Raw genomic sequence first — 14,384 nt, 5'->3', positions numbered from 1 at the left:
CTGTAAACATGCATAGCTGCACACATCGCACAGCCCACCCTCAAAACAAAAGCCCTTGACTGATTGAAGTAATCAGGAACCTGAGCCTGCATGGTGCTTAGTTCTTACTACAGAGTTCCAAGAAGCAGTTGGCTGTCCACTTTTTTTTTCCTGTTCAACTTGTACTTGGTACAGGATGTCAGTGTACCCTGTGTATTTTGCTTAAATGATTATGTAGTAAGAGGGTGAAGTTGCAGATAGTTGATTATTAAGATGTAACTTGAAGCCAGGTGTGGTGGCGCATGCCTGTAATCCCAGCACTCAGGAGGCTCAGAGAGACAGAGATTTGTAATATGAACTAGCTTACAGAAGCTGGGCATGGTGGCTCACATGTAATCTTGACAACTTGGGAGGCTGAAGCAGGAGGATTGCTGCAAGTTCAAGACCAGCTGGACTACATAGTTGCAGGCCAGTCTGGTCTACAGAGTGAGGCCCACTCACAAATTCGCTTCTTTTAAAAAAATTAACGTGTATGGGTGTTTTATCTGTGTGTGTGTGTGTGTGTGTGTGTGTGTGTGTGTGTGTGTGTGTGTGTGTGTGTGACCCATGTGTGTGCCTGGTGGAAGCCAAGTGAGGGCCCAGATCTCCTAAAACTGTAGTTACAGACACAAACCACCAACCGGGTGCTAGGCGTGGACCCAGGCCCTCTGCAAGTGTGGCCAGTGCTCTTCACTGCTGAGTCATCTCCATGGCAACCCCATCATCATTTTTTTTTAAAAGCAAAACCAAGATTTATGGAAGGTTTGTGAAATCAGACCTTCAAGTAACAACAACAAAATGATGTCAAACAGAACAAACAGGAACCATGAGTCCAATGTCTTGATTTACTTTCCTGTGTGCTGATTCTGGTGACCCATGTCCTCTGACCAAGAGTTCCAGCCCAAGAATTATATTTTATATGTTTTATTAGAGTACATTTTAAAGCATAACAATCTGTTTTAATTACACTTAAATGTCTCTATGGGTAGGTTTCATATATTTTTTTTAGTGAATAGAAAACATTTTGATTATATCTTTGGAAACATTTGTAGAGTTCAAAATCAGCTTGCAAACATATGGCTGCCAGTAGGGGCCTTTGAAAAGTGCTTTACTCTGCAGAATTGTAAGCCAGAAAGTACAATGGCATTACATTGATTGAAAACATTGGGGGTTCAACCAGTAATGCACATGATGGGATTTGTGGCTTCTTACATTAGCTGCCTCCGCTGACCCACATGGAGACCTGGTCCTTGCTGCATTGCTCATGTACCTCAAGCTAAGTGATCTGTGCCAGTCATCTTACACTGCCTGGACTGGCATTGGTCTCAGCCAATCATGCTTCTGCCATCTCCCTCTCCTGTTGCCTACAAAGGTGCCATTTGCTCCCTCTTCCAACCCTGCTTGGGTAGGAAAGATGCTGGTAAAGGAGGGCATATTCTTTGTTATATATTCTGAGCCGACTTTCCTCCTTGAAATGCCTGAAATTATGCTCTTGGACGGCAAACCTAAAAACACCTGTTGTCTTCAAGTACAGCCAGTTTTAGTAAAAGGTAGTTTTTAACAATCTAAGTAGAAATTGGACCTACTGGAAACTTCTTTCATCCCAATCCTATACAAATAAATCTTACATTCTCCAGAGCTCCTTAAGGTAGGAACATAGGCCTGGTATTCTTGGCCTTGTGATTGCTGTATGCTCAACACTACATCTTGGGCCTATCTGTAATTTCATCAACAGCAGAAATTAACTTTTTGGGGAGGGTGATCAAAGTCTCTCAAATCATTGTTAAGGTGTGTGGAACTGGACCATACTTGGTTTGTAAGTAGACATCCAACAGTTAACCTTACAACCAATGAGGACCAAGCAAGCCATCAGAAATAATTAGTTCATTTTCACTTTGATCTTTAAAAACAAAGTTCTCAACACCCCAGTATCTCACTGATACATTTTATTGGATTTGCAATATTGCTTAATTAGATTATTTAAAATTAGTAGGTCATTTGAATAATGTTAACAATCATGCTGCAAGGTGCTAGTTGCTGCTTTCTGCCTCTACTTGGCATCTAATGGTGGTGTCATGCTGTTCCTGGTTGTTTCAGGCTGTTTGTTGCCAGCTCCCTCCCCTCCGTTAGACTGCTCAGCAGTGTAGGAGTGCTAAGGTACCTAGTGCCCTGTTACCAAGCGCTTGAGAAGTGCTTGGTGAGGGTGCTGACATTCACATTTTTAGTGTCTCCAGAATCCAGAATTTTAATTTGGGCAATATTTTGAATTTTAAGGCTTAGATTAAACTAGTAGTGTATGTCATAATGAGGCCTTGGTCTTGGTTACGTCTTTTCATATTCCAAGAGTAGAGAATAAAAAATAAATCTTCTTTCTCCAGTCCATTTTGGCAAAAAAGAAAAAGCCCCGGGAGGACTATTTTGTAAATAAATATGGAATATCTTAAGCAAAGACAATATTCCAAAAAAAAGTATACATGTATGCATTTCATCTGAACCTAAGTCTTTGAAGTAAGCTCCTCCATTTTGAAGACTGGCAGGTGTTCTGAAGACAGACTCTTCTGTTCTTTTTGGCACATGAGCAGGTCCTGACAACATGGTACTTCCCCCTGACCCTGGATGGAGGCAAACAGTCTCACTCCCTCTTGGCCATTCCCAGAGGTCCAATATGAAAGCCTCAAGTGGTGGCCAAATGCTGACCCCAGGGCACCTTGAGGAACAATTTCTTTGCCATGAAATGGGATTTCATCAGTGCCAGGCTCACCCAGCCCGTAACGTTTATGTCTACGTGTATGACAGTTGATAGAGGACCACAATTGAGAAGCAGGGCACTGAGATGGTAAAGATTCCAAGCCCTTCTGGAATTGACTGGCTGAGAAAACTTAAAGTAAGGAATACTTCCAAAACAGGAGTCAGTGGGTCATGGAGACAGCCACATGCCCATTCTCCTGAAGGTGATGTCATAAGTTACCAAGGAAACAAGGCAGTCATTTTATAAATCAGCCCTCAGGATTGAAGTCATTTGTCAGGTTATAAATGGTAGCCCCTCTGTCTACCTGCCAATAAAAATACACCCTAGAAATATTAGAAAACTAAGAACAATCATTAAATAGTTTCAGTGTTTCGGTTCTTGGCTCAGTTCTGACTCAAAGTGCAGCTCTTTTCCCCTCACATTCTATCTGGGACAAGTCTTTATCACACAGGCACACTGAGCCCACACAAAGCTTGTCTGCCACATTTCTTGATAAGGCAGGAATGCACTTTTCAAATCTCCAGAACATGGCCTTTCTCCTCTCTCAACACCATTATTTCATCACCTTTTGTGACTAGGGGGAAATCCTGTGTTAGACTTCTTGCGGGTTGACATCTCAGTGGCTGCTGGTGCAATGCTTTCCTCATCTAGTGAGAAAGCAAGACTGAAGGCCTATTAGCTGCTTCCCTTGCTCTTCCTTGTGGGCTCTCTCACTAGTTGACTTGTTAGTTATCCTTGCTTCAGGCACTGACTTGACAGGAATGGGCAAGATTTCAAATCCCTAAGGTTTACAGAGAAGGAAGGAGAGCCTGAGATCTGTGGTAGGGCATCGGCTTCCACATGCCCACTGGAGATGACTTCGGCTTAGCTCCCTCCCAGTCCAGTACTGGTTTTGTGGGGTCGGCTCAGGGGTACTACTAGCCTTTAGAGAAACTTGTGCAATGCCTGAGCTTCCGGACAGAGTTCAGCCAGGCTGGGAATCTGAGAAGTGCCCCAGTAAGCCTTTGAGAGGACGCATCGGAAACCTCCCAGGCAGGTGTAAGGAATATCACATTGCTTTATTGCATCTGCTCGTGTCTAGACAGTCAAAGAGCAAGTTTGAGTGCCTAGGTGGATGCTGGGCAGGGGAAATGAAGACAACGGTGTCTCAGATCTGCCATTGAGCAGTGGGGAGAGCAGGAGGAAAGGAAAGGAGCCGCTGGCTAAAGGCAAAACATTTTTGAGGACAGTGACTGGGGTTACTCCTTGCCTCTGCCTGACCTGCTGGGCTCAGACAGCTTAGTGCCGGAGAGTGAAACTGAGCTAGCTTTTTCTTTCCCCTAATGTCTGACCAGCTCAAACACATCAGGTCTGTAATGAAGTCACGCCTCTCTGTGAGGCTTTCCCTCGGTGACCTATGGCACTTGGATCTGGTACTATTAAGAAAGCAGACAAGTCACTCCTGCATACCTTCATGTCCTCCACTCAATACTCAGTCAGCCTAGCTGCTGGATTTGTTAATCAGAGGTCAGCACAGTGGCAGGTGGAATCACAGTAAGGCCAGCACCAAGAAGTGGCGGTCGGTGGTGCCAGCCTGGGCCTCTGCTCTTGGTACAGAATCTGACTTTATGCTGATTCACGCATCAGCTCGGACACATCTCCAGGGAATGAGCACAAGGAAGTTCCTCCACCTGGATACCTTAAGTGCATGTTAGTTTGCATTTTCGGATCTGCTTCTATTGGGGGCAATGCACTTTACAAAGCTTATTAGAAACTTGGTCTAAAAGAACACATGTTTTAAAGAGCATTAAAAAAGCACGAGGAAGCTGTCAGTCGAAATAGGAAGATTGTTCTGACTCAGGCAAGACATCTTTCTTTCAGGAATACTATCACAGCCAGCTCATGACTGTAACAGATAATGGTAATGGAGGAGTAATTTGCCTCGCACAGGAGCCCCAGTTTCCCCCAGAGGCAAGCATTGCGTCTTCTTCCCTTGCCTAGCCTTCCCCACTTGCTCATGTGGACCTACTTAAGTCTCACTTTTTGGTTCCTTGTCTTGACCACTCTTCTGACAAATGGACTCATACATGGTCAAAGACAAGGAGGAGGCAAGGAGAGAGGGGGTGTGGTTAGAGGCCAAAATAAGCCTGAATTTACATAGCTTGTGCCCGGAAAATGGCCAGTTGACCCTGCAACTTCCAGATGAGCCTGACACGTTTGCAGACACCAGCAGGTCAACTGGTCTCATTCTATTTGCCTCCCGCTTCTTCCATCCAGAATTACGGATCTCCTCTGGGGCTGGTAAAAACAGCTGGTTGAAGTCTCAAGTCTTTGGCCATTCTTAGGGATGGTCATTTTGTTCCTAAGCGTAACCCCTTCTGGTGTGACCCATGTGTTTTCTGCCAACTCCCCACAGAGAAGGCCAGGGGAAACTGTCTGAGTGGGGCTTCTGATAGGGGACAGCAGGACCTTGGAATCTATCACTGTGGATGCGGAGGGGAGGTGGTCCATGATAGGGAATAAGATTAAGCTCTGAGGTCTTCCTGGCCTTGACCTGTGGAAAGGTTTAGGGCCCCCAGATGCTCGCTCCAGTTTTGAAGAGAGAAGGTTGTCTCCTGATGGCTCTGTCTCTGATGTGCGTTTCCTGCATTGCACCATGGCATCCTGTGTGGAGAGCAGAGTGGTTGGACCTGGTTCTGGAGAGCAGAGGGACCCCTCACATGTGCACGATGTAGTGCCGTCCTTCCTCCGGGATACAAAGGCTTCTGGCTCTTGCTTTGGTTGCTCTTCCTCTGGGCTTTCCAAGGAGGAGGGAGAATCATCTTTGGTGGGTTTCTGAGGGGTCTCTGTGGTTGACCCAGGTTCTTCCTGGGTCCTCTCCAGAGGCCCCACCCCTCCTTCCCCTGTGCTCTGGGAGGGCAGAGGCTGTGGAATCTGTGTGTACTGAATCTTGGGTGGGATGACAGGAACTGCCTTGGCCTGACACATTTTGACCATGAAAGAGGTTCTCACAGCTGACACACTCACTGGAGCCGAGTTCCGGCGGCCTGTCAGGGCATGGGCAACAATGTCCAGGTCCTGGGTGTCCTGGGCATTCCAGAGGGCTGCTTTACAGGGAGAGGAGGTCATCCAGGTGACCTTGGTGTCTCCTAGTTCAGAGAGCTCTATTCCAGGTGAACTAAAGGAAGCCCCATTCTCAAGTCGGAAAAGGTCAGCGATGGGAGTGGCAGAGTCCAAATTAAGGGAGGAAGGCCTGTGTTTTCCCTTTGAGGGCCCACACTCAGTGCTCTTAAGCTGTAACTTTAGGGGTGGCTCCTCTGGTGAGGCACTGTCTTGAACCCTAGGTGAACTCTCCTTGCTGGTGTCTGGCCCGGGAGCATCGTTGTGTTTCATCTGAGGGTTACTGAGTCCCGGTTGTGGTCCTTGCTCCTTTTCCTCTGCCAGGCTGATGAAGTTGGTTTCTACTGGTTTGGGTGGTATACCAGATGGCCCCTTCTGGCTGGGAAGAGCCTCTAACCCTTTCAGACCAGAGAACTCTCTGAAGGCTTTTAGGGCTTTCTCCTCCCATCCAGCAATCTTGATCCTGGCTTCTGGGGGCTGGAGAGTCTCATAACTCCTCTCTGTTTCAAGATTAGCACAACTGCTGGAGAAGGGAACCTCCGGAGTCCACTGGCTCTTATCAGTGCTTTTGCTATCTAGAGAATGGCTCTGGCGAAGGCTGGGCCGGTGGCGAAGTCTCCTTTCTAATCGGTGGCCCTGGGAGCCATGCACCTGGGACTCCTGGACTTCTTTCAGGGTGGGAGAATGAAGGGGACTGGTCACCCACTGGGGCTCCTCCCAGGGTTCTACCATCTCCAGGCCATGCTGAGCAGTGTCTGTCACAGTGTCATCTTCATCACAGTCTGAAGGCTCCTGTGCTGAATGGGGAGCATCTCCCTCTTCTTGTGGGGTGACCTCAGCCTCCTTTGTTGGGCTTGAAAGAGCAGGGCCTTTGCTCTCAGGGACAGCATGCCTTGCATTCTGCTTCTCACCTGGGCTTGCAGTGGCCTCCTCTCTCTGACAGAGGCTAGGGATGTCAGGGCTGGGTTTGGGTTTTGGATGCTCTGTGTAGGACTCTGTCCTGGAATTCCTGGATGCATCTTCTCTGTCAGGACCTTCCTTTGACAGCAAGACCCGAGGCTCCTCCTCCAGTGGAGTTGGAGGAGGAGGAGCAGGAGGGAGTGGGGGAGAGAGATTTCTTGAGCCTCCTATCTCTATCCTAGCTGGAGAAGACACCTTCTCAAACAGAATTATTTCCAGAGGGGCTAGACTGGCTGGGTCTGGCTTGAGCCCCTGCTCAGACTCTGATCTAGGGGGGATGCAGGCTGGCTCCAGGTTTTCTCTGTTTGTAAGGATGGCAGCCTCCTGTGTGCTCTGATTGGCTGAGTCCCTAGTCCATCCCTCCAGAGGTGTAGAGCTGCCAGATGAGCTCCCAGGGGCCTCTGGGAAGGGAAATCTGGCAGGACTTGACTCAGTAATTGGGCTTGTTTTCTGAGCAGGAGGCGGCAACGACGAGAGCTCCTCTTCTGATTCGATGATTTTCAGTTCCTGTTGAATCTCAGGCCAGATCAGGGCCTGAGCTAGGTCGTCTTCATCCTGAAAACAAGAAGAAGCTAGTTACTTTTGAGCCCAGATCTGGGTATTGATGTCTGCTAAGAGTCCAGTGAACAAGAAGGAAATGGAGTGGTGCCAGTATTCCAGCCAATAAAGAAGGCAGCCTCAGTAATAACCATGGGCGTCTGAGTGCCACGAAATACATTGTGTCTTCCCGTTTAACTTTTCCAATGCCCCAGGAGACAATATGAGGCTCATCAAATAGATTAAACAAACTCCCAGAATCATACAGCCAAAGATCAGGATGGGGATTCAGACCTGTCCACAGTGGAACACGATCTGCTGCTGACCTCAAGTCTCAGCCAGCTCTAAGTGCACGCCATTGTATATTCCAGCAAGTGCTCGGCTACTGAGCTATGTCCCTAGCCTTCTACTGACTCATAATGTGTCCCTTAGCTCGTGTGTCTCATAATGTAATTCTCTTGTGAGGAGAAGCATCTCAGGGAGTGTCTTTTAACCAGTGGAGGTGTGAGTCTTTCTGAGAAGTTTAATATGCTGCTGCTGTCTCATCTCTTTGCCTGGCTTTGGTTCTGGAGTACTAAGGGTTAAATCTAGGGTCTCATGCATAAAGGTTCATGTGTTATATCCCTAACCCCACGGCTCCTTTAAAATGTTTTTCGAGACAGGGTTTATCTGGGTAGCCTTGGCTGTCCTGGACTCACTTTGTAGACCAGGCTGTCCTTGAACTCACAGAGATTTGCCTGCCTCTGCCTCCCAACTGCCGGGATTAAAGGCATGGGCCACCATACTTGGCTTTCTTTTTTCTTTTCTTTTTTTTTTTTTTTTCTTTCTTGAAGCTCTCCAGTATTACTTGGCCAAAAAAGCAGGGCTCACAGGGGCTCACAGAGACTGAAGCGACAATCACAGAGCCTATATGGGTCTGAGCCGGGCCTCTGCATATACCATATGGTTGAGTAGCCTGTGTAGCTCTTGTGGAACTCCCAACAGTGAGAGAGAAAGAGAGAGAGAGAGAGAGAGAGAGAGAGAGAGAGAGAGAGAGAGAGAGAGAGAGAGAGAGTGTGAGTGTGTGTGTGTGTGTGTGTGTGTGTGTGTGGTGTGTCTGATTTGAGATCTTTTCCCCCTTCCTCATCCAGCCGTGACTTGAGGGGATGTGCCTAGTCTTGTTGTAACTTTCTAGGCCATGTTTGGGTGATATCCCTGGGAGGCCTGCTTTTTTTTTTTTTAAAGGGAAATGGAGGAGGAGTGGATCTTGGGGAGAGGAGGGGTAAGGCCAAGGGACTGGGGGGAGTGGAGGTAGGAGAGACTCACTCTGGTCAGAATGTAATGCAGGAAAGAAGAAACAACAACAATGAAAGAAACACTGTTATGGTCCCTCACCATTCTTCCATACGTCCACTTTGCCCTGGATACTGACCTTTCTCTGGGAAGCTGGCTGCCCTAAAAGCAGAGACAGTGGTGACAGTCTTGGCCACTGTAGTGACCCTGGTGCTCAGGAGAGCAGACTGTTTACTGCAAAGGGGGGTGGGGGGTGGAATGTCGTACATATGTTCAGTGAAGGGATGGCATGATGCCTTCGCTTGTTAACTTGAATTCATCCTAGGTTTTTCTGGTTCTAATGTTATCTACCTCAAAGAGAGGCCGTTTGCACTGACAGGGCTCTCCTCATCAGGATCAACCCCCCGGAGACTCTCTGCCAAGGCAAACACGCATCATTGGAACTCTTGCTCAGCCCTCGTGAGGCCACTACCTCACCTCAGTTTTGCCCAAACTCCCAGCATATGGTCCTCTTGACGTATTCCAGAAGCAAATTAAAATGCTGTAGGCTTCCTTTATCCCTCAGCACATGCCTCTGGTGATGGTTCTGAGTTACAAATGCAGGACTCCTCCCTGGTGTCCCCCAGAACACCTCCTTACACCTTCTATGTAAAGCCATCTCCTAAGACATCCATGGAAAGTTCCACCCCTAAAGAGTGGACAAGATTTGTCAGTTTTGGTGTCGGATTTGAAGTTCTCTAAGACACAGACTAGAGAGCCTGGAAACCTTTTGGGTTTTATAGACAGCCATGGACAAGCAGCAGGCCAGAATGGCTAAGGGAAAGAGAACGGGGCTCATGCATGGTCATTGTACTTGAGGCGGGGATACAACCAGCAGGCTTTGTGCTGCCTCTGGGGATGAATGTCATTACATAAAGACATGTCAGTGGTTTATGGGCCTTGGAAATCTGAGCTGCACTGTTGCTTCCCATCCTGGTGGGACCTCTCAGAGATCTGCTGCAAGGAAACCCCAGAGCAAGAAGTGAGTTTTGTTTTTGTCTTGAGACAGAGTCTCATACATCCCAAATTGTCCTGAATGCCACTGAAATCATAGTTCTCCCGTTTCCATCTCCCGAGTGATGGGATCATAGGAGTGCGTCATCATTCCTGGCTAGGAAGTGAGACTTTTTTTTTCCATTTTTCGAGACAGGGTCTCTCTGTGTGGCCTTGGCTGTCCTGGACTCACTTTGTAGAGCAGGCTGGCCTCGAACTCACAGCAATACGCCTGCCTCTGCCTCTCAAGTGCTGGGGTTAAAGGCATGGGCCACCATGCCCAGCTGGAAGTGAGACTTCTAAAGACTCATGAACTTTATATATATATATATATATATATATATATATATATATATATATATAAAGGGGGCTAGGAAGATGAGTCAGTGAATAGAAGGGCTAGCCTTGGAAGCCTGACAACGTGAGCTGGACTCCTGGAGCCCACGTACGAAGCTGGATGTGGTAGTGCACACCTGTAATCCTAGCACTCCTGTGATGAAATATCAGGTAGCAAGAGGGAAACTGCTTAGAAGCCTGGGGGCTGGTCAGCGTGCAGCAGATACAATAAAAGAGAGGCACTGCCTTAACAAATAAGGCAAGAACAGGCTCCCCAGAGCTGTCCTCTGACCTCCACAGAGTCATGCTATGGCATTCATATATGCTGTGGTATACACGCAGCTGTAATCACACACACCAAATTAGAAATAAATTAATTAAGTATGCTTCTTCTGCAGAAACTCTTAATTATTATTATTATTTTTAAATCGACTCTAAATTGTACCGCTTGCGGCTGGACCAGGCAGAGTCACCTTACCGTCTCATGGAGAAGCACCGCTTCCGTCCTGGCCCCGAGGCTCTCCTGTGGAGTGGCCGGCTTCAGCTGGCCAGCTCCCTGCTTCTCCTCCACCACTCTCTCTGCATTTGGCCTCTTCTCTGGCTCCCTTGAAAGTTGAGAGCCCAGGGATATATCCAAGGTTTTCTTCTCCACTTGGGTACCTGGGTCCAGGGGAGGGCCTTGGCTACACTCGGCTTCGGGTTCTGGCTTGGTGTCCTCAGCAGCTGCCTTCTTAGCAACAGAAGCTACGACGGGAATGTGAGTGATCAGTACAAAGGGTTCATTTTCTTTTCTTTCTTTCTTTTTTTTTTTTTGTTTGATTGTTTTTGTTTTTGTTTTTCGAGTTAGGGCTTGTTTCTCTGTATAGCCTCAAACTCACAGTGATCCACCTGCCTCTGCCTCCCAAGTGCTAGCATTAAAGGCGTGCGCCACCATGCCTGGCCAAAGGGTTCATTTTCAAGATGGCATTTGCAGCAGCACCATGCCACTGCTCTGCCTCCCAGGAGTGGGCGGGTTCTCTCAGCTCACCACCCTGTCAATGTGTATGCTTTTCTCCTGACAGTGCTCAGGCCTCACATCCCAGCAATCATGCACTCCAACGGTTCTCAACTGGGAGCCATTTTGCTCCAAATTTTCCTGTCCCCTTGGCGACCTTGGCAATTTCTGGAGAAGGTTTTGATCGTCCTAACATTGGAAGGGATGAGTCCTATTGATACTTACAGTACATCTTCTGAGACTGTAGAATGTGTCCCCACATGAGGTCGTGTAACTGAATGCGGAGGCTGTGAAAACTGTGGCAAGAGCGAAAGCTCGCTGAGGATGCAATAGCCAAAATGAATTCAAAGCCAAATGGATAGTGAACCTCAGATGTTTCTGGTGATGCTCAACCTGCGTTGCCTCACAAGTTTCCGTGGCCGTTTTGGTTTTGATGTGCTGCTATCATGCCAAGCAACACCAACAAAAACTGCCTGACATACCTTGGCTTATATCTGAGAGTGCTGTGTTAGGAATTTCAGTGTTTGGTAGGGTTTTTTTTTCCTCCACTTGCTTGCTACAAGTTTTAGGGAAAATTACTTATTCCTGTACAAGCAAATGGATATGATAATGATAATGATAATCATCATCATCATCATCTGTACCTCAGAAGGTTGTCATGAGAATGGAGATTATACACATAGGACACTTAGGTTATGCCCAATGGCATGGTAGGTACTGAAGAGCATTGATGCTAATTGAGATGGAAGCCCTCCGTTGTTGGTTTGACTGTCAAGGCTTTTCTGTTGAGGGTCTCCCTATTCCATTTTAGGTGGGTTACGTTGGGCTGTCGATCAAAAGAATCCTTTCTAAGTGCCTCATGGCTGTAACTCAAGCGTTTGGGAGGCTGGGGCAGTGGGATCCATAGCTGGAGACTGGCCTGTCTCCAACGGGAGAAGCTTAGAAGATGAACAAAAACAACTACTCCCACTCTCTCTGGACACAGGCCAGAGACGGCATGAGCCTTGAGCGTGTGACCCATCAGCTCTGTGGTTGATAGGATCAAAGCCAAGGAAGCCCTTTCTCAGGGCTACGTTTGCTGGCCCCGTCCTTTGCGGAGATAGAAACGAGGAGGGATGGACGAATAGAAATGCAGATCCCGCAAGCCCAGCTCTGCAGCAGGGCATTCTGTGTCCCCTGACTTCGCGCCTGTGTGGTGGTTTGAATAGAAATGGCCCCCATCATCTCATGTGTTTCAATGCTTGGCCTATAGGGAGTGGCACTATTAGGAGGTGTGACCTCATTGGGGGTAGGTGTGGCCTTCTTGGAGAAAGTGTGTCACTGTGGAGATGGGCTTTGAGGTCTCCTGTGCTCAAGCTAGGCCCACTGCGGCACACAGAACCCTTCTGCTGCCCTGTGGATCTAGAAGTAAAACTCCCAGCTGCTTCTCCAGCACCATGTCTGCCTGTGTGCTGCCGTGCCTCCCGCCATGACGGTAACGGACTAAAACCTCTGGAACTGTAAGGCAGCCCTAGTGAAATGTTTTCTTTTATAAAAGCTGCCTTGGTCATGGTGTCTCTTCACAGCAATAGAAACCCTAACTAAGGCACTGTGTGTGTGCTAATAAAATAGTAACATTTACCAAGTTCTTACCATGTATTGGACACTGCCCTGAGATCTTTGCATGTGTTAGCCAAATGCTGACACCAAGTTACAAATAAGGTATGGTTATGAACATGGGCATTTTGTAAGTTAAGAAAATGGGGCACAGGTTATTAACTCAGTGAAAGTCCATGGCCAAGCTTGGGGTCGCGACAGCCATTCTCTTGTTATCTCTTGTAATGAGGGGCGGGGGGGGGGGGGGGAGAGACCCTCCAGTCCCTATTTTACCTGGAAAAGGCTCAGCTCCCAAGGGCTTCTCTTCTTCTGGCCATCCTCCGCTCTCTGAACCTTGAAAAGAAAACTCTTCTAGGCTGGAGAGAGACTGCAGCTCTTTGGGGGGTGTTCTGCACGGGGTGCTGTTGGTACTGATGACCGCGGACACGCGGAGTGGGACAGACACGGCGAAGGGTTCTGAAATGTTGAGAGCCTTTCGCTGGTGGCGCGGTGAGGGCTCCATCTGGAACAGGCTGCTGGTGAAGACGGATTTGCCCGGGCTGTCACTGGAAGTGTAGAACATCCCCAGAAGCTTCGGGGCGGACTGCTCGCTTTCAGGGTCTCCGATGGGGCGGAACACCTTCAGCTGCTCCGGCAGGGGCCGGATCTGACCGCCCACCTCGCAGCCCCCCTCAGCCCCGGCAGGCATCCCCTCATGACCCCATTCACCCTCCTTGCTGAGGTCACAGGAGCTGCCGGCGCTGCTCGCGTGCATTTTTGTGGCTGGAATGAAAAATCCACCAGTGGTGACTGTTCGATTGAAATTTCCTTTGCTTTCTTGCCCTGGTGAAGAAGAGCAAACACTGGTTAGTAACCTGCACGTGCACAGACGGTGGCTGCGGCAGGGACTTTCCCTGAAACTTGTAGCCTGGTGGTTGTTTAACAAAAAGTGAAAGAGATACTAGCAATTCATCCTCCGAGGCCAGCGTTGCTAGAACAAATGTAAACCCTTGTTGTTTGGTAATGGGTATCATTATGCAAATATATGCGCCTGGGGGTTGCATTGTCATTATGCCGGCTGGTTTTTTTTGTCAACTTGATACAAATCTAGACACTTTTGGGGAAGGGAATCTCTATTGAGAAGATGCCGCCATCAGATTGCCTGTGGGGATATAGTCTTAATTAGTGATAGATGTGGGAGACCCCGTCTTACTATTGGTGGTGCCACCTCTGCACCAATGGTCTTGGGTTGCATAAGAAAGCAGGCTGAGCAAGCCACAAGGAGCAAGCTAATAAGCAGCATCCCCTCCGTTCCTGCCCCGACTTTCCTGAGAAGGTTGTAAGATTAAGTAAATCCTTTTCTCCCCAGGCTGCTTTTTGTTGTAGTGTTTTATCATCGCAGCAGTAAAATCATCATCCTAAAACATTAGTCAGTGTTTACTGGTATAAACAAGCCTTTCAGTTCAAAACGATGATGGTAGCACTGGGGAGCTCATGGCCAGGAAACTCACAAATTCAAGACACATGGTCATCCTGGCATGGAGCCAGTGTTGGCTCTTTCCATCCCAGGTTCCCTCTACCTTAGTTTTTAGCTTGTTGACCTTTAATGTGGCCCAGTTTTTGAATGAAAAGTTACTGTGTTCTCCTCTGTGGCTTAAGGAAGTCTGAAAAAAGGGGAAGGGTTCTATATCTTGTTGGGAGGAACCATGGACTGGTTTGGAGGTAGGTGATCATGTCTACTCATAACTGCAGCTAAGCAGGTGGCAACTAAGCTAAGCAGCTGTAGAATCCCATTGTGGTGGTTTGAAAGAG

The 14,384-nt window shown here is 48.0% G+C and overlaps 1 protein-coding gene across 2 annotated transcripts in view; it reads right to left on the bottom strand.

The window, feature by feature from the left end:
* Positions 1-1,887: 1,887 nt before the first annotated feature.
* ARHGAP31 (Rho GTPase activating protein 31) overlaps positions 1,888-14,384 on the bottom strand; it is a 117,871-nt gene continuing 105,374 nt past the window's right edge. For both annotated transcript variants that reach the window (XM_084801293.1, XM_084801294.1), the window contains 3 exons: positions 12,867-13,415; positions 10,482-10,747; positions 1,888-7,381 (listed from right to left, as the gene is read on the bottom strand). In XM_084801293.1, coding sequence (XP_084657419.1) covers positions 4,991-7,381; positions 10,482-10,747; positions 12,867-13,415 — 3,206 coding nt within the window. In that variant the 3' untranslated portion in view covers positions 1,888-4,990. The remainder of the gene's footprint in view (positions 7,382-10,481; positions 10,748-12,866; positions 13,416-14,384) is intronic.

Source organism: Acomys minous (genome assembly GCF_964271855.1).
Source record: "Acomys minous genome assembly, chromosome: 11".
In the NCBI taxonomy this organism is placed as follows: Eukaryota; Metazoa; Chordata; class Mammalia; order Rodentia; family Muridae; genus Acomys; species Acomys minous.
The sequence above is the reverse complement of the archived record's forward strand: the minus strand, read 5'-3'. Positions and strand labels throughout refer to the sequence as shown.